At 38.7% G+C, this 21,343-nt stretch overlaps 1 protein-coding gene across 14 annotated transcripts in view; it reads right to left on the bottom strand.

The window, feature by feature from the left end:
• The window catches only part of ESRRG (estrogen related receptor gamma), a 392,081-nt gene that overhangs the window by 98,549 nt on the left and 272,189 nt on the right, over positions 1-21,343 (bottom strand). For all 14 annotated transcript variants that reach the window (XM_072856952.1, XM_072856949.1, XM_072856950.1 and 11 more), the window contains one exon: positions 19,278-19,394. In XM_072856952.1, coding sequence (XP_072713053.1) covers positions 19,278-19,394 — 117 coding nt within the window. The remainder of the gene's footprint in view (positions 1-19,277; positions 19,395-21,343) is intronic.

Below are 21,343 nucleotides of genomic sequence, written 5' to 3' on the forward strand. Positions count from 1 at the left end.
AATTAAGTTACATGCTTGATAAGCTGCTTTGTTTGCACGATATGAATAACTTTATTCAACCCATGTCTCTTCAGTACATATAAATTTGGGGGCAGTTTTTTTCTGTGCAGCATTGTTTATAATACTCTCTTTAAAGACTGCTGTTCAGAACTTCTGTTAACTTTTCAGAGGGATGTTTAAGGTAATGAAAGTTTGATTGAGGAGAGGAAAAATTAGGTAATTAATCCACCCTCATGTGTAGCTCATTTCAAATCAATGCGGCTTTTAATGGTAAGAATATTTGTTTTCTTTTCAAAAGCAAATATGAAAAAGTTAGCCAACAAAAACCCCTGCATCAATGAATCAATAATACCTGTTCATACAAAGAATCATCGGAACCAATGATTGAAAGACAATGCTATTTACTTGTCTAGTAGGCTAGGTGTAGGATGTGTGTTCTGTGAAGCAATTTATAGTGTAAGAAGAAAATATTAATTTACTCTCCCAAACCACATAAAGTTACTACATTATGCTTGGTTTCAACTATGAATCTAGCTTTCAAAGTATAAGGACCTATCACCATAAAAACTAAAAGTCAGTTGAAATATTAAGCCCAGAGTTTTCCAAAGAATTGTGGGAGTTTTAAATACTTATCGTTTGTTTCTAGTTTTGATTTTTTTCTTTAACATGATAGGCAGCTCCAGCAGTTCATAATAACTGGATGAGATAAGACTAACTCCAGATTGATTTGCTTTTCAGGATTTTATTGTAATAGTATGCAGCTATATAGCACTTTCTATCAAAGAATCTTGAAGTGTTCCATAAATATTAATTCAATAAGCCTCACAACATGCTGGTGAGATAGCTCCATATTATTTTATCTATTATATTTTTGCTGGAGGCACACAAAGTAGAAGTGACTTGTTCTGGAATAGAAATTGGTCTTGATTCCAATCCTCTGATTTAATCACTAGAATTATTCTCTCCATGAAAACCTCTCCATGGCTGCCCCAAGATCAACAGCAGCTTTGTCACTGACCTCAATGGAGCCATGATTTCATGCAAAGAAAGACAAAAAAATACTTCCTTAATAATTTGCAGCTGAACACTACTTTTTAGGTTCAACATTCTGCATTAGTTGATGTATCTTCACTAAGTTTCCTCCTAGAAACAGACGACTGACTTCACTAGAGAAGCAGTAAATGTTTTAAAGATTTTAAGTATGCATACAATTGACCTGATATATTACAATAGCACTGGCAATATGACAATATAGTCCTCTGCTCTGTAGCACTGTAATTCATGAGAGACACAGTTCTGACTTTGCAAATACGACTGCAGACTTAATTTTCAGAAGTGACTTCCATTTTTACATTCACAATTTTGCAATCACCGTAGTTGTGAGAACAGTGATATGCATTAAGGTAATTGATTGTGCTTTGAAATCAAGTAATCAAATGAGCATCAATTAAGCCTGCAAATGTTTGAAGCCACAGAACTACAAGTAACATTATTTTTCCTTGCAAAGCTCTCAGAAAAATACACGAGGCAAAGCTGTGTCTTCTTTCCAGATCAGCCTCGCAACAAATATTTAGTGAATATATCAAAGATTCAGACTGTATGATAAATGAATTTAATACCCGAGGGGTCTATATGTGGTCTTTTTCTATTTCAGTATCTCACTTTATACTTAACAACCAAATCCAACAAAAGGATATATACACGCCCTGTGGACCACAATGCCTAGCTTCTTCCATCTGACCCACCTAACGGAGCTGGAACCTGAACTGAGAGAACCAGGCTCCTTGTACAGAACATGGGGGAAGTTAGGCATCTCAGGGCAGATTATAAATGAGCCAACGTACACACACTGCTGCCACCTCTATCTAGTTTATATGGTCAATTTATATGGAACTTTCAGACCTATCCCTCCAGACTTCCTGGAAATGCCTTGCTCCATTCAGGATTCATAGCCTCATTCCTGTCCCAACAGGAAGGCAGGTCACCGTGCCTTTTCTCCAGCAAACCTGGATTTCTTCTTTTAGAAAATATAGTAACATCAGTTCCTTCAGGTTTAGAGCACCTACACAGATTTAATGCCCTCCTCTGTCTGAAGGAATGAAAAGGTAACCCAGCTCCTGGGAAAAAGCGCTCGCTCTAACTGTATGGCAAGGCTGTTGGACAAAACCGAGAAATCATCCTGGATGCAGAAAACACATCTCTCCCTTCCCACATCCTGCCTTAAGTTGATGAGGCGTAGCAGTGGGATTACCAGTATGGTACAGAAGAAAGCAACTGTGGACACCAGCTGGCAACTAATCCCCACACAGCCACTCACTCACTCCCCCCTGGTGGGATGGGGGAGAGAGAATCGGAAGAGTAAAAGTGAGAAAACTCATGGGTTGAGATAAAGACAGTTTAACAGGTAAAGCAAAAGCCACACACGCAAGCAAAGCAAAACAAGGCATTCATTCACTATTTCCCATGGGCAGGCAGGTGTTCAGCCATCTCCAGGAAAGCAGGGCTCCATCACGTGTAACGGTGACTTGGGAAGACAAACACCATCACTCCAAACGAACCCCCTTCCTTCTTCTTCCCCTAGCTTTATATGCTGAGCATGATGTTATACAGCATGGAATAGCCCTTTGGTCAGTCGGGGTCAGCTGTCCCAGCTGTGTTCCCTCCCAGCTTCTTGTGCACCCCCAGCCTACTCACTGGTGGGTGGTGCAAGGAACAGAAAAGGTCTTGACTCTGTGCAAGCACTGCTCAGCAATAACAAAAACATCCCTGTATTATCAACACTGTTTTCATCACAAATCTACAACACAGCCCCACACTAGCTACTATGAAGAAAATTAACTCTATTCCAGCCAAAACCAGCACAACACTGTATTTTGTATCGGTCTGTTGAGGTGTGAAGTCGTGCTCTGAGAACGCCAGATCGAGATCTCAGGGGACTCAGAGGAACATCTTTGGTTCTAGAGTTAAACACAAGAGAACTAGTAAGCTATTCAGACCCGTCAAAACACAGACATTTCTGTGTTTGCACAGACATATGCCACAGTAGATGGCTACAGAAATTTTAAGGGCACTATAGAAACTCCAGTGGCACGAACTCCAGCACATGGGTACATCAGGAAATTCCACTGTTAGAAGATGAGTAGGACTTCCCAGGACTGCCACTTTGGATTGAAAGCAGATAAACTCCACCTAACTCCCCACTTCATGTAACTGGAGTACCTTGGTGGAACCTAGCATCATTTCAAATTGGATTATTGTTATGTATGCAAAATTCCCTGCTGATTTCCTGCTGATTCCCTGCTTATATATGCAAAATTCCCTTAATTCTCAGGTTATCATTTAACATTCCAGATTAATATTAAAACAAAACAAACAAACAAACAAAAATCCTAGCCGTTTTTAAGTCACAAGAAAAGAAAATAAAATGTTCAAGATAGTTTGACTACTCAGCCTGAATCTGCAAATATCTGCTACTGCAGATAATGTTTGGTGGTTTACTAATGCCAATGAAACTACCAGGAAAATCCCATCCCATAATAAGTGTTGGCAGTACTGCATCCTGAAATTGTAAACTCCTGAGGCACAAACCTGTCTATAAAACTCTTGGACATCTAAGGCGCTATAAAAATAATAATGCATTCAGCTTTACACAATTTTCAGCTAAAAATCAGTCAATCCCTCTTCTCTGCCCTTCCTCCTCCACACAGTTACCACAGAAATTTTGTTCTGTTAGGGTAATATATATTTTTAATGCAAAATTTCAACAGGAACCATTTTTTATGGTCTACTAATAAACCCTTGAAAACAGGGATTTATAATGGAAACAGTGACGGACCCTTAACTACAGTGTATGCAACTATAATAAAAAGAATTAATGTAGTCAATTTGTACTACTGTTCTCAGAACAAAAAAACCCCTCTATTTCAACTGCAATCCTTTCAACAGCTGATTGGCAAGCCTGTCCATTTCTAGTCTGCAGTGTTGTCAGTTGTCTTCAACATGATAATGAGCCTGTCACCATATTCAAATAGCCCTGTGACAGCATGTTTTGTGAGCATGACGTCCACTGCAAAGGGTCTGTCAAAAAGCACCTTTCAGAAAATGAAAAGAGAATGCTTTTCTGATGATAAATCTAATTTCTCCATAGCTAAGAGAGTGAGATTTTTCATCTGATTTTGTCAGTGTTGTGTTGCATTTGTGTCTTCAGATAATCCTACGTTCTGATGCATAAAATTTTAAAGTTATCTGTAAAGACAAAGTGAGAAATAATAATCTTTTTTGAGTTCACTGGAGGCTTTGCATAAAACTGCAGTACTGCTGGCTTTCCATCAAATTAAAAGTGGAGGGGGGAGGGAATGGCATGGGAGGTGAGCTTGTTACCAGAAGCAAATAAGGCTCACAGTAAAGATCTCTAAGTCTACACACTTCATTCGTTAGGGTCTTCACTCTTTCCCGAACAGCCTATTAAAAAAATCTCCCTTGCTCTGTGTGGTCCTAGTTAAGTACGACCAGGTTGCATGAAATTCTCTGGCTTTCAGACCAAGGGGGGAGAACATAGACACAGGCAGAGCTCTCAAGTATTCTGAGGATTCAAGCCTGTCGTACAGACTGCAGCTCCATGTATTCCACGTTCAGCTGCCACCAGTGGTACTGGTCAGCTATGGAAATTTTCACCAAGAGAAAAACTTAAGATATTTTGGCAACACAGATTCCTTTGCATGTGTGTAAGCATCTTCCATTAATATCAACAGGAAATATAGAGATGCATTGAAATACAGTGCTTTATTTTTCCTCTTGACAAAAGCTGGCCTTAATTTGACTTCACCTTTTAGGATTCTTTTCATCAGTAGCTGACTGAGGAATCCACATATAAAGGGAAGTGTTATAAAGAGAAATATAAAACCCCAAACCAACAAGCAATAAAGCTTTCTCTCTTTCAGTCACTGGGTGAGAAAGGGGTGGCAGTGGCTGGACTTTGAAGTCCCAGGCTGAATGACACATTAACCTCAGAGCAGAAGTTCTACTTCTAGCTGTGCCTCTAACACCACATGTGATTTTTACGAAGCAACTCTTGGTCTCTTTGTCTTAGGTTAAATACTGTAAAATGGGGATATTACTGCCGACATCACAGGAGTGTTCTAAAACTTAAAATAAACATTCTCTGAAAAAATTGTTGACAAGCTCATGACACATTCACTACAGAAAAATCATGTTGCACAAGCTCGATGTTTTTTAAAGTTATTAAACAAGTTTGTTTCCTTAAATATTTGTGAAAACCAGTGAACCTGTAGTGTTAAGATACCAAACGTGGATTTCCTCTGCTAACTACTGACGGGTATTAAAATTAAGTATTTTACTATTAGTACTACCTAGTGTTTTTCAGACAAGTAAGAACATGAGGTTGACGGTCATATAAGGCTACAGTCTAAAGGCTGTACCTGCAAGGATCTGGGGGAATTTTTTTGAGGTTAGGGACAGACAGATACTACAAGTACGAAGGTGCAACTTACCTTCACCATCTTCAACACTTGCCTTTGAAAGGACCTGCACTGCTTTTGTCTTACAACCTCCATTTTTTTTCTTCTGTTTATACATATGGACAAATGTAATACCCATTTTCATTCTGCCTGTAATTCATTATTAAAATTATGAGTGAATAAGGAATTTGATTAATTCAGGTCTAACAAGCTGAAACAAGGCGATTTTACTGACAGTCAAGTTTTTTTTGTCAGTAAGAGGAGAACTTTATACAGAGGAGCTGTATTTTAAATTTGGGTTATACAACATGGTATTCCACACTTGATAGCGTAATCCAATATACCTGTAACCGAATAAATTGCAAAGGTAGGATTTTTAAACAGTTAAGTGAAGGCATCTAAGCATTATGCAGCTTTAGACAGCACAAATGGACAATCAACATTAAACATGACTGATTTTTAAATTCTTCATTGCTCAGCTGGAGGGAAGTATTACAAGGCCAAAAAACAGAGCTGTGGACAGCTGGCTTTGTGCAGGACCAGTCCTCTGCCTCAATTTTCAAGCCATTCATTTCTTTAGGGAAAAAAAAAAGAAAGAAAGAAAGGAAAAAAGCAAAAAAAAAAAAATCTGAACTAGGCCATACAAACATACAAAGCAAGCTTGGGTCTCTAGGACTTTCATTGTCTCAGGGAGTCGTCACCACCCTGAACCCTCATTAAAGCTGAAGAGATGCTGGAACGGCATTAAAATGAATGCAAACCATTTGCCGCAATCTTCTGCTCACACCATCTCCAAATGAAGGCAGGCATTGCATAATCCAGGCAGCTAGAGCTCCTGACAGGTGGATGATTTATGCTCATAGTCGGAAGAATCGGAGAGCCTGCAGAGGACACAGCGTGAGCAAGGTGGTGGCGAGACAGATGCTCTCAGTGGGCTTGCAGAGGCTGGCAGGCTCCAGCTAGCTCAGGTGCAACCTGAACACTTTAGTACTGAACTCATATTGCCTAGATTTCAGCACAGCAAGATACCATTTACAATATTATGTACAGTAGATATACTATCAAACCTATCTGTGTGCTATTTATCTCTCTCTATTTGTTTATACACACACAAAATATATTTTTTTTCCTATTTGCAGTTCAACTTACTGTGTTTATGTTCACTTCGCATGTGCATATTCTCCATCAAAAAAGAAAGGGCAGATTAGGACAAATTCTGCATTGTTACAGCCACGCAGCATAAGTGAAACCACCAGAGTTGAACAGATGTAAGTGGGGGAAGAATTTGGCTCTAGCTTTCAGAGAACAGGGCTAGATCTGGGATACCGAAAATCCTTTCAGTGTTTTAAGAGTGTTCGAAAGCTAGGAAAGAAAATGACTGGAAGAAAGATGAAAACATCCACAGGTCCAAATGTATTGGGGTATTCTCGTCACTTACATTATGTGTCTGCAAAGCACAGGAAATGTTGCAATCACATTGCTTTGCAGAAAATGCATAATATTAGCAAAATAAAATGAAAATGACACTCATGTCATCTACTTTTTTAATCTTTCAATGGAACGAGTTCTTGTATGTTATTCAGGGGTATCTAAAAATCCTATCCAAAATTGCAACACCGTTTCCAACCACGTAATTCATCTTCCTATTCAAAAAGGAAGTATGTGTAATAGATGTGGGGGTTTGAACTTCCGCTCCTATTCTGTAAGCAAGAGACTGGTCTATTAAAAAAAAAAAAAAATCACACACACAAACAAGATATTATACCTGCTTGTGTCACACAACTATGTGTTCATTCATTCTGTAATATAAAAGGTGAAGCCAGAACTAAATTATCCTGCCTTAAGCCTATCAACAAATAAACAATTCACCTGCCTCATATCAGACCTGCCACATTTTCCAATCAAACCTGTCACTTAATTAAGTATGTACTTTTCAGGGACAACCAAAGAGTTAAAGCATTCAAATGTGCACACTGCAGGCTATCTGGGTTGAATCTGGGACTTTGCTGACTCTCAACTCCTTTCCACTTTAACAGATGGGGTCAAAGGTGGAGCTGCAGACGAGAATTAAAGACACATACATCCCTTTAATCAGATAACACATTCAAAGACTTGCAAATTCCCAAGAAGCCACTTTACAGGCACGTGTCATGGGCTATTCCATAAAGGGGGAGGGAACTGTGGAGAGAAGGCAAAGAGGACTTATTTCAGCTAACCAGCATTAAAAAAGGCAGGAAATTAGAAAAAACAAATGGGAACAAAATGGGATGGATTGCTAGCATTCAGAATGCTTTCTGATTGCACGCATCTCCCTAGAGAGGAACTCCAATGTTTGAAGCCTCCACACTCTGCATCCAAATGCTTTTTCTAACTTCATTAAGCAGCCGTGTTTAAGAATACTTCATAACAAGTATTTTAATTAGACATGAGCTGAAGTATCTTGCCAGTATGGATATCTCCAGCAATACCAGGATGCCCAGGAGGAAATACAGTCATTCAGCCTGACTAGTACTCACAAAATAGTGCAGGTCAGGTAACGAGAACCTCAAGAAATTAATGATTCTCTCTCCCACCTGGCCAGAAAAAGACTGCCTGGAGGATATGTGCTTGCAGCAACTATTTTCTCATCAGCATTCTTCTGATACAATTGTGGTAAGAAGAGGAAAAAGAATAGAAAATCATGAAAATGAGAGAAGATAAAAAGAGAAGAAAGAAGAATCTTATGTCATCTTAGCTAGTCTGTGGCTTTGTTCTCTGATTACTGCATTCCTTTGCATCTCACACAAGACCAAGCAATGGGGCATGTAGCATGCTCTGTCAGACCAAAAGCATCAGCAAAGACTACACCTGTACACACCAGATTCAGACGTGTTCCACCTTCTCTTTTTGTCTAGAACACAGTCAGAGATTTGTATTTTGGGGTGATGCTCTTGAGGGCTGTTGAAAAGGAGGAGCCTGTTCAGCCCCTTCAGATCATTAAACTTAGAGCTTCCCTCCTCAGGCTGATCCTTCACCTGAGGCATGAACTAGCAGAAGCTTTTCTAGTACATCTTTGAGCGAGAATTCACAAAAGCAATACATTTAAACTGGTATTTTAAAACAGTGTTCTACTTCTTAAGGTAAACATTCATGTTCCTATTTCGATATTTAGCAGTCTCATCTGTCTTGAAATTGGAAGCTTAAGAATTTTCATTAAAAATTTGACAGGGAAACCAGCAAGTGACTTGTGAACTTAAAAATCAGTTCAGAGCAAGACCTCTCCTAACATTCAATAATCACGGGCAGGTACCCTCAGTCTGGATCCAAAGGGTATTTATGCCATCCCTTAAGTCATCTTAGCTTAACTGACTACACAAACTATATCCAGAAATGCAGTACTCTTGGTGACTTATGACAAATATGTTCTTCTTCTCACATGTCAGTGGATAACCCTTGGGATTGGCCACGCAATGAAATCCTACAGTCCCCATTTCTTAAGCTTTCATTGAATTACAGAAAATATGAAAATGAGATAGAACTTAGGAAATGTAGACACTGGACACCGTTGTAAACCCAGTCTGGCAGGCTGTCATGAAAAGCAACATGTGGCTGTACAACTGTTTAACAAATGATATAAGACCGATCTGTTGATTGATTCAGACCAAAACGAAAGACATGGCCCGTCCGGAAAGCTTTTCTTCAGTCAGCCACCCACAGGATGGAAAAGGAATATTAGAAAGAGACAAAGGGCAACGGTGATGCAATAAATAATTTTGATATGGCTGACTAAAAATGACAAGAACAGCACTGCTGTATGGACTACCTCTTGGCTAGAAAAAGGAAAGAAAAGAAGGCGACAAAAGACGGGGATGATAGTCTTGTATCATTTGTTGATTTCTAGGGTCTGCATGTGCTCAGCATGCAGCAAGTTACCAACATTCTCTCTGGTTAGTCAAGCAGTTTTGCTGCAAAACATTTGCAGCACACCAACAATTCTGCCACTGAGGACACAGACTGGAGTTAAGCTGATTATAGAACAGTATCACGCAGACTTTCTTTTAGAAAGTATTTTAATTTTTCTAAATTAACTATTTTAATAATTAACTGCTTTAACATGAACTGCAATAAGATCCTATGCAAGCAAGTTGTACAGAGTGTTGATTTTGGATCTGCTGCACTAGAACTGTAAATCAAGTTGACATCTGATCTTATACCTGATGATCCTGAGAACTAAAACCAGATGCTTAAGAAGAGAAAAACACATAAACATATTAACTTTGTTGGAACAATAAAGAGCAAACAGGAAAATATTGATATTACTCAGTAAGTGAATATATTTAACATAGCTTGTGTTTGACTTTCTCCAGAATCATTGAATCATTAATGTAATAAAAGACTATTGAGGCTTAAAATAAAGCTATGTTTTTCATTTATAAAGATTAATAGCTATATTAAGTCACTATTATGAGGGAAACAGACTCCCCCCATAGTTTCCCTTTTTCTGTCATACAAATACCCAGAGAAAATAAACAGAAAGTAAAAGAAGGAGGAAAAAAAAAAAAAAAAGAAAAGGCTAGTTAGATGAGATCTATTACTAGAATAGCTAGTAAACATGGCAAAATTTGACATAATGACAATTCACTGCTGAAGATTACATTTATTTCAGATTTCAGGCTGTTGACTTTCAACCACAAATGCCACATTACAAACTGCAAATGAAGTTATATTGCAGCCTCACATAGTGATGCAGTGAGTAGAAGTGACAAAGACTCCCCACTGGTAAAAACACCTCCAGCTTAAAAACGAACAATGACTGAGCAGAGAGAAGACTGTGGCTTAGTTACATTAACGTCCCAATAAACCATGTTGATTCGAACTTTTTTTTAACAGGACAGCAGAGATTTAGAAGTGTGAAATATTTGAGGGATAGCACTATAGGACGTCACAGGTAACAACCGCAGATGGTAATTTTAGTGCTTCTCAACACATTCATTGCTTTGGCTGAATGAAGAGGCCAAGTTAGTTCCTCAACCTCCAAGCTTTTTGGTGCCAATCCATCCCAAGCAGCAAAATTCTACCTCTACATCTGCCACATGGGTTCTATTTAGCAGCACCTACATCATTTCAGCACTTCATTCCAAATAATGCTACCATACAACGTGTTGTTTCTACTAAGATTTTACACAGCGAAAGTCTTATTGAGGAGATGTGAGTGCTGCCCAAGTAAGGGCTAAGTAAAATACAAAAAGGGGTTGGCTCCAAAGTGGCATTTTAGAGATATGCATATGCATCACTGCTAAATGCACCTTCTACCTGAGATGCTAAACCTATTCCCCTCAAGCAGGGGATGTGCAAATATCTGCACAGCAGAAACAGAAAAGTGAAGAATACAAATAACATTAACGACACTCTTTACAAAATGACCCCTATTTAATATAGGGCAGGACCCATGTATAAGAACTCAAGCACTCTGCAATAAATGGCAGTGCCATATTGATGTATGTGTTTATGGGTGGCAGAGACCAAGAATGAAAGGCAGCTATTCGTCTGGGAGCTCATGGGAAAAGATGCCATATCATACACAGTCCTACATCCTTCAGACTTGTCTCTACCTTCCCGTATCACTTATATTGCTGTCACTGTATTTTCAGTCCACAAGCAAGTGTTCACAGGGGCTAAATCCACGGAATATCTTTTTTTTTAAAAATGGAATAATAATTTCTAGAAAATTAGAAAAATACTGCTTCCTTATTTTAGGATCAAAAGAAGAAATGTGACAAATGAGGATGTCCAGTTAACAACCTCAGATTGTACTAATATTTTCTCATCATAAAGTGATTAATTTTTAATGGTATTCCAATTAAGTAGACTTGTGAATCTGCAGAACCTACTCCTCCTAATTCTGAGGAAGTAATAGGTAAGGTACATGCACTAAGAAAAATACTGCAGATTTTAATCCCATTAAAAATCTTTCAAACTCATTATTTTTAGTAACAAAACTACAAAGTAACTATAGGCCGAATGCATTCTCCGCTGATGCTTGCTCCCAAACAACTGCAGTCACTGGGATTCTCACCAGTGACAACTGTGGGAGCAGAATCAAGCCTAACATCTAATCCCAAGGAAGCTGCAGATGAGTGGGCCAGCAAACAGCTTTGACCCCGGATCTGCAGATGCTAACGTCAAAAAAGTACATTCACAAATCTGTGGAAAGCCAAGAAATGTAAATAGTTCTCACACACAGACGTATAAACGATACTGCTTTCTCTACAGTCACTTCATACCGCCTCTTTTATGAAAGTGGAGTATTTGTACAAAGGGAGAACTGCAAAACAAAATTGTATCTAGAAAGAGAGAAATTTTGTTTAAAGACTGAGTCCAGTGAATTGCTGGGACTCTGTTTCATTCCCAATGAGATTATGGGGACCAAAAATGCTCAGAGGCAGAACATAAACCAGACTGGCACAACACTGCAACACAAGCACCGTGAGAACTTCTCAGGAGGCCAACAGCTGGCCTTAGCTGTAGGTACTTTCGTGTGATTTCTAAACCCAGAAAGAATATCCACATCTCCAATATTTGCTTTTTCTTGAGTATTTTTTAATGCGTGAATAGAAATACTAGTTGCTTGAGCTCACTATAAACACTAATCTGCAGTTGAATAGTTTGTCCTTCCTCATCAGTTACAGAGAGTGGATAGTCATGAGCCATGTTTTAGGGCAGACAAATTGGGCTGTCAGTTCTAATGTGTGAACTGGGCTATCAGGCCACATTTTGGTTAGGAGGAAAGAGGCCTACTTATGAACACCAACAACACTTAGAGATTAGTTTCTATTGTTTCCAAGGCGATTTAACAGGTCCCGGTATATATTAAACCAAGCACAGGTTGAAAGAAAGAAAGAAAAGGAGAGCAAGGGGGAAGGGGGAAAGAAAAGGCAGGGAAGGAGGAAATAAAAGGGAGGGGAAGGGAGAAATTGAAGGTGGGAAGAAAGGGGGAAGGGGTGGAAGAGCAAAAGGCGGGGGAGAAAAGGCTGGGGGGAGAAAAGGCTGGGGGGAGAAAAGGCTGGGGGGGAGAAAAGGCTGGGGGGGGAAAAGGCGGGGGGAGAAAAGGCGGGGGGAGAAAAGGCGGGGGGAGAAAAGGCGGGGGGGAGAAAAGGCGGGGGGAGAAAAGGCGGGGGGAGAAAAGGCGGGGGGAGAAAAGGGGGGGGGGAGAAAAGGCGGGGGGGAGAAAAGGCGGGGGGAGAAAAGGCGGGGGGAGAAAAGGCGGGGGGAGAAAACGGGGGGGAGAAAACAGGGGGGGAGAAAACGGGGGGGGAGAAAACGGGGGGGGGAAAGGCGGGAAAAGAAGAGGAAAAGAGACACTTCCAAAAAATATCTGCACTAGAAACCAAACTCCCTCATCATACATTGGAACATAGAACAGGATTGATATTCAGAAGAGACTTCAACAGAAGATGCACTGTGTTATCTCTTGATGTTATAACACAGGAGCTTTGTTTAATATCCTGCATTAATGAAGGAGCTCCTTAAGTGTAATATTACAATAGAGAGCATAAGAAATATCGCTGAGGTCAATGCCGCTCTATTAACTGTCATCCTGTACAGAAATATTTTCTTTGAATACCATTAATGCTTTCTCCTTCCCTTTGTTCTCATTTCTGAAGGCAGCAGAAACTAAAACTTCCTCCACAATAATTTCTGCTTTCTTCTTGGCAGACTAATGGTATTAGACTTGTGAGAGAAATTTACCTTGGCAATGTCTTATGCACAGGTCTTTTCAAAGGAGATGTTGTTAGGAGGAATCCTATTAAGCAGGCTTTTTCGCTAGCCTCAAAACATAGGTGGTAACACATTTTTAGTTATAAAGAGGATTGCTTAGTTTTATTTATTATTTTGAGAGAGAATCCATTAATCTGCTCCTGTGCATATCATGCATCTCTTTACGTAAGAGTAAACTCAAGCTGCCTGTTCTCTTTGCTGTATCGGATTCATTTTCATAGATTGTCAAAACCAAAAAGGATCAATATGATAATTTAATCCCTTCTGCTGCTTAACACAAGCCAAAGATGTTCATACGGTAATCTTTGCATAATAAACTCAGTAATTTACGCTTTAAAATACACATACCTCTTTAAAAAAATGTATTCTTATACTTGAAGTAATGAAACCTCTCAAAGTGTGAAGCAAAAATACTTTAGAGAACCGCAATTTTAGCATGTTAAGAAAAAGTTGAACTAATGTGTAAGAATCTTCTGGTTCATTACAGTACTGTGACCACCTAAAATGCTCAAGCATTTTTAAAACTGTCAGTAATTGCTTTTACTCAGATCAGTGCTGAAGGAAAAAACTTAAAATACAGAATTACTTTACACACAAGGCAGATTCTGACTACTGCCTTAACACTGCCCTAGGGATGCCAAAGTCACTTTGAGGGACTGTATGAAACCTTTTAAAAAACCCAAACAAACTAATGAATGAGAAGCGTTAAGGGCTACTCAGTAAGAAGTGTAAGCACAACATGCTAACTGCACTACTGTGATGGGAAGGGTTACACTGGAGTGTAACCCTTGGAGAGTTTCTATTCATTTTTCGAGCCTGAATGACTGCTAACATACTAGCAACAGTAAAGCTTCACAGACACAAAAAGGTATATTGCTGATTTCCCCATAGCATAGATTGCTAAACCTGCCAAATGAACAGCAATCTAATGTAGCTCCACCAGCTTCCATTAATACTAGCTAAGGATCTGGCCTCCCATTTTTAATAGCTGGACTAATTAAGCTGGAATTCTGTCACTCTTGTCTATTCTACCTGGGTACAAAAGTGGCTGATAATTTGTAAAGGCCATCCATTCATAAGGAAAATACAAACGTACTTATGTAAAGCAACCCAAATTTTCTGCCAGTTCATTATGGTACAATTTACTTTTCAAACAAACTTAAATTTGTTTCCTTATGTATCACCCACTTATGAACTACACTTTCTGAAATAACAAGCAATGCAGATCAGCCACTGCAAACAACCCATACAAAATTCTGAAAACATCCAGATACCAGAGATGAGAGATATATGGGAGATGTTTTGGTGTCAACAGTCCTGTAAGAAGTACGAATTAGCACTGCTCAGAACTGTAAGAGCTAAGACAGGATACAATATTTCAGATGGTCTAAAAGCTGTGTTACTGCCACTCAACAGGTTCCCCTCTGAACTGTAATTCTTAACCTTGCTACAATGTAGGGACAGATAAAACTGAGGCTGCGGCTTTGCCTCCCCACAGAGGAAACTGAAACATATGGACTAACCTCTTGAAAAAATAGTTATATGAATGCTGCATCTGAAACAAACAGTAATTTTATTTTGCAATAATTACTCCAGTGGAATTATTTCACGTGGGCAGCTATTCTGAGCAAGATCTGTGGTATAATAAACTTGGAATACACAGACACATGCTAGTAACTAGTCCCACAAATGCTATTAAAAGGCATATAGTACTAATGGAAGACAAAGTAGAATTCAACCAGACTGACTAGCAATAGGGGAAAAAAAAAAAAAAAAAGAAGTCAGATATCTACCCATGATTTCCCATATCAACTTATGCAGTTTTACATCCAATTTTCCTTCTTAGAAAAGAAAAAAAATCTACCCCTTTTTCTCATTCCAACTAGCTGTATAAAAAGGAAAATAGCTAAAACACCCAATCCTGCACATGAACATAGATTTAATTCCACCACCTGAAGCAAACTAATCACCAGCTTCCAAAGGCCAAAACTTAAAAGACTGATTATAAACCAACAGAACTGAAAACTAGAGAATGTCTTAAAGCGTTCATTTTTAAAAAGGGCAAATTGTTGTTTCCCGCCCCCTTTTAGCAGTTGCAATATTATTTAAAGAAATCGTTAGGGATGCATTTGAAAAGTTTCTCCCTAAACTACACAAGAATCTTTATGTTGTTTCATCTGTTCTTGTGAATCTGAGAGAATCCACCAAAACATAAGCACAGTCAAAGAAACTGTTATTTCAGGAGAACCACCAACTGTGATCCTTGCAAATCTGATTTTTCATAATGCTGACACACAGAATTAAAAATAGAAAAAAGTAAAATTTTTTTCTTTGAGTAAAGTGTATTCTGCTGTGCTGCTACTAACCATTACGTAGGAAAGTAAATTAAAATATGACGCCCTCGTATCTGTCATGTGCTTAAAAGCTCATCACAGCATCTGCTGAATGCTTCAGTATGGATCATAACACATACTCAAAAAACCTCCATACACCTAGAACTATGTTTTCAAGTAACAGCCCATGGGCTAAACCAAAATAAAGTGTTCCTCTGGATCAGTCTGTAGTAACTTCCTTGTGCTACTCAACAGGAGATGCAGAGAGGAAGCAGGACTTCAATCCCATGCCAGCTCAGCCCAGTATGACATTGCTTTACCCTTCCTTCTCTAGCTTCTGGCCCACGACTTATAAAATTGTTAAGAATCTTGATCTAGGTGTTGCTGGCTATGCCTCATCGACATCCTTGAGAATATGTGCAGAAATTCCCCATTCCACCCTGTATTACATGTGACCAGAGATCCAATTCCCTCCCAGGGTTTGACTCCAATACACGGTCCCAAATTTCTAACACCAGGTCTCTTGCAGAAACACTGGATGCTGGATGGAAAGCACCCTTATCTTCCCACAATAAATGATATAACATGCAGCTGTCATAAGAGAAGCCACTCTATATATTTGCTCTAAGTGGTTTTCGGACCTTGCCCTAAAAGCTAAAATAAAACTCTGGATCTTCTTCCAGGCACTGTTATTTCTATCGTGAATTTTATATGACAATTCACAAAATGACAACGTAATAAAAAGTCCTTCCAAATGTAAAGGGAAGCACAATGGCCGATAATTGTTTCACTTAGGATTACATTTAAAAACTGTTTCTTAAGGAAAATATCTAGAATAAAACTCCCCACTAACAGGATAAGATTTCTGGAGAAGATGCACACTGACAGATGTGCAGAAGTTCTTGTAAGGAATATGATGCTCCTCTCAAAGCTGCTTAAACTTGATTTTATTTCAGGTCTGCAACTAAATTTTTTTTGTAAATAGATTTAGGCTGTCAATTTCCAGGCATGCTGTGCCATCAGCATGTAGAGACTGCTGTGACAAACGTGGAGGCTGCAGCAGCAAATTTTATTATAAACTGGTAATTGAATTGAACAGGTTTACATTTGAATAGATTTACTGCAGCATGATCTCTGACATGCTGCATGGGACTGAAATCCTTGGCTGTACATAAAGAAACATTTAAGATACAGCAGGAATTATTTCAGCTCAGTGTAAGTCCATGCTAATCAATAAATTTACACTACTTTACACACGAAAGTAAGCATATCATCTTTCTTAATTCTATGCATAAAGAATGTGGTCAAATCGAAAGGCAAAAACTCATCTCCAGACTTTCCCATAGGTAAAAACAACAATGCCTGTCTTCAGAACTACCTTCCAACAAGAACAAAAGAAAAAAATATCTCTATTCCAAGTACAGTCGTAAAAGTGTACTACGAATCAGTATGGTTTCAAAAGTAAAAGTGGCCAGCAAAGCGGGAAAGAAAACAAAATGCCCTTGTTGGTTCTTTTAGGTTGCCATTTTAGGTGGTAGGTAAGCAATACCTGAAAAGAAGATAAGCTAGCTCTTCCCTAGATTAAAAGACTCAGAAATTAAAAATAAGTAGAAATCTTACTGTGTTTTGACAGAAACACTCACACAATAAGAGTGGAAGAACTATGATGTGCCTAGGAGTGGGGCTAACAAAGGAACCTTCTTTTCAAAGGAATCAGTTATTTTGTCATTGTAGAACTTTCAGAAAAAGGTATGTACTTTTAGGGTAGACAATTTATGAAATTCTGACTGAGAAAACTTGTGGGATCGATTTGCATCCATAGACAATGATCATTCATGCAAAAAATCTGATTCACAATGTGCATCTGAATTGTCTAACTAAATTATCTCAGTTACCAAAATCGCGTGCAGAAGCATAGTAAATCTGTGCACAATTTTGGTAACCGAGATAATTACTCATTTGTAGAAGAGTTGCTTAATTTCCTCATGCAGTCCAGAAGCTGCACACAGACTAGATTTTTAAATATATACAGACTAGATTTTTAAATATATATGTTAATAGGTGTGCAATGGTGCCCCCAAAATTTAACAGAAACAGTCTAAACCAATTCACCTGTATGTACTCTTGGTAGCACTGTTTCGTTTCCAAAGAAGTTGCTCAATATATCTGTATGTTAGGCTACTAGTGATATGGGGTCTTAACTCACTAAAAAAAGATGTTAAGAAGCACAGTCCCTTTCAAAAGATGCCATACTCAGACATTCCTTTCTTTCTACGGTTTATCTAAGCATCACAATTTAACCTTTAAGTAACTGCTCCTAGTGGTCAGTTACATGAGGATTTTGGCAAGTAAAGAACCCTCCCATCCCCACTGGAAGAGAGGGTCAAATCCTGCCATTCTTACTGAGGCAAAATCCCCATTGAATCTGACAGGAGTTTTGCTCAAGTAAGACTAAGGACAGCAGGATTTGGCTCACAGGATCATAGCATCTGCCAAAGCAGTTGCACAGAACGAGGTTTATTCTTAGTAGGTATAATCCAATAAGAATATGTCTGTAGGTGTGTGATAGGCCTAATTTGTCCATCATCTCTCCACTGGCCTATGTTGTTCTTGGATTTTACCCTGATAGCTGTATACTTAAATCTGTTTCAAATTACTATCAAACAATTTGCAAGAATCAGCCATCTATTAAAGCTGACTTTTTAAGCACTGACAAAGCAAAATTGCATGGGACTATTTTAAAGTGGTTGCTTAACACAAAATACTCTCCACTGGAGACAATATTTAGAAAACATTACATTGATTTTATTTTAAAAGGTTATCTAGCTCAGAAGTCTGTGATCTCTTCTGTTATTCTTTCTCGGTGATAACAGTGCACTACAATAATAACGTATACAATACATGCACATAAAAGTGTATTTTTGCATATACTTTAACAGCAATAGAAGTGCATAGCAGGCGACCAAGATTTAAGGAATTGCCTCTCCCTGTAACATAGATGAATCAGGTTCCAGGTGAGATAGTACTGTTGCTTGGAAACATTTTCTTATATTTACCTGTTATTCAAGATCTTCAAAATGTAAGTGATGAATTAAAACACTCAACATATACTTACAGTGAGGGGCAGGGGTTCACACACGCTTAAAAAAAAAAAAAAAAAAAGGTGGATTCTCCTCTTCTGTATGCCATTATTTGCTCCACTGTAGTTACAGTAACTTCAGTAGATACACTCGATATTTTTACTTGTTTAATTGGGAAGTAACCCTTTCGTTTGTCCTGATGAAATTAAGACTGAGTAAAAATAGGGAAAAGAAGGCACAGTGTGTTTTTCTGCCAGAACTGGGACAGACTAACAGTGGATAAGGAATGGAGGAAAGAAATCTTTGAGAATTTGTGATGTTAAAGTGTTAAGGAAAATGAGAGGATATATTCTGATTATTATTCTATTAGTTACCTACTGCAGGAGAGTAAATGCTGGGGTACATTTTGATGTACTACACACAGTTAGAAATATTCCAGAGAACATGAACTCTATGTAGATACACCGTGATTCCATAGCTTAGAAACAGACTGTCAGGAAGAGCAAGCATACATGAAAATTGCCTTTACAATAACTGATTAGAACACTCACCAATCTCTCTTCTTTCCTGATTGCCCTACAATTGTTGCATGAGTTTGCAGAGATACATATTGACTTGATCAGTCTTACCTTCTTTCAGCATGCCAACTTTTAAACACTTCATGAAGCGGCAGGCTTGGCAAGACTTGCGTCTGCGCTTTGTGATTTCACATTCATTTGTTGCTGGGCAGCTGTATTCTATGTTACCTGTATTAGAAAGTAGAGGAAAAGAGAGGTATTCAGAATCACTGACTAACCAACACAGTGGATATACGAAGTACTCGTGTTTAATTTTGGAACAAATGAAGAGTAAACAGTGCTATAGAAAGGAAACACCTTTCAAGTAAAAATGAAAAGCCAAGTTAAAGGATGAGCTTTTTGACTTTTTTTTTTTAAATCTAGACATCTATATGAAAGAAAAAAATACAAAACCAAAATTGACGTGAGTCTGTGTCTGGCTCCATATATGGTCCCTAGCAAAATCCTTCACGTACGTTATTCGTGCTCGTAGGAGGAGGAAATTTTGTTATTTATTATCTGTACCAAGCCACATGCTTAGGCTCCTAGACTGAGCACTCTTCCTTTTTTTCACCAATTTCATCAGTCTTTCCTTGTCTAGAATACAAAAAGGAGACAGTTGTGCTTTATTGCACAATCAACTGTAACAGGTACTACAGAGCTTCACCCTTCTTCCATAACAGCAGGCACAGTGTATCAGGCAGAGCTCACCAGCATTGTTACCACCACATCTAGCACATTCTGCAGCTGCTAGGTCAGATCTCTCAGCCAGGACATCTCCCCTTCTCTCTATCGTCTACAAGACAGAGTTTTTGTACTGAGAGGCATCAGAAATAGGATCATTCCTACCAAGTTGTCAGAATAACAAAAACTGAGGGAGATGCTTGCCTCTGCCTTTCCCAACTCTCCTTAAGGCCTAGAACAAGCTAGATCCTTAAAGTTGAGCCCTCCTGGGCAAAGCAGTGTCTCCTTTTTTTTTTTTGTTACTGCTTAGTACGTATTATTTATCCCCAAAAATTAGAAAAAAAAAAAAGCCTGAAAATTAATGGGTAACACACATATGAGTAATTTTCTTTACATTGTTTAAAATCACGTCTTTGGGTATCCAAGTCCAAATGGGAGAACATCTGTTCTCTTTTGCCCTAGTACCACTGCACTTTTCATAAAACAGCCTAGCTCAGCTTATTCATCTGCCCAGCCATGCATCCTATTGCCCATGACTACATTCAGTATGACAGACTTTGCAGCAGTCAGAAGTTTCACCAGGAAACCAACTTTATTTAAAGTATCTTCCCCATCAGCCTGTCACATCTTGCTTTAAAGGTATTTCTTTACTTTCTAACCCTTTCCCCCTGTGATTAAGTGCATTAGTATCTTAATGAAAATGCATTCTGTTTATTGCCCTCTTGGGAAGCAAGAGGTCATCACACCAAATGCATAAATTGTCATCAGAGACAGTCCGAGCATAATTGCAATTTTGCTGCTCCATGTTTGCTGCACTCAGGGTCCGTCAAAGTCCCCTGAAACATGCGCAGGTTCTAATAATTAGCATAGAGTCTGCCTGGGACCACAGCATTGATGAAATATTTCAGAGTTAATCACACTTTGTAAACACTGATTTATATTGACTACCTTTCTCCAGACTGATGTCTCCTCATTAAATATCACATTAGTGGATTGCAGGATTGCACAAAGACTCAAATGCTCAGCAACTGCTAATTCAACAGGAAGTAATGCTTAAACCACTTACATCTATTGAAAATTGGTTAAGTATTTATGATAAAGGAGGTCTGCACGGTGCAATGTATATTCTGCCAATACAACCACCATAATTTGCACAACCTTTTCAGGCCTTCGTGGGCTTTCTTCCTCCTGAACATTGCTGCATGACTGGCTCAACAATGCTGGTGAGTAAAACAGATCTTGGTATGTCTGAATGCTAATGGTTCTTGTTGACAAAACTCAAACTTCAGTTTAGTCCTCTTCCCCTTCGTTAGCTCCTGAGAAGAAAGCTATTTAAGAAACTGAAGGATATGGTGGGTAGGAAATTCAGCACAACAGTTCCTGCAAAACTTCTTTCTGATACACAGTAGCAAAGAAGGGAAATAACACTTCTGGAAGGATATCTAGGAAAAGAT

This window comes from Ciconia boyciana, chromosome 3, assembly GCF_034638445.1.
Source record: "Ciconia boyciana chromosome 3, ASM3463844v1, whole genome shotgun sequence".
Lineage (NCBI taxonomy): Eukaryota > Metazoa > Chordata > Aves > Ciconiiformes > Ciconiidae > Ciconia > Ciconia boyciana.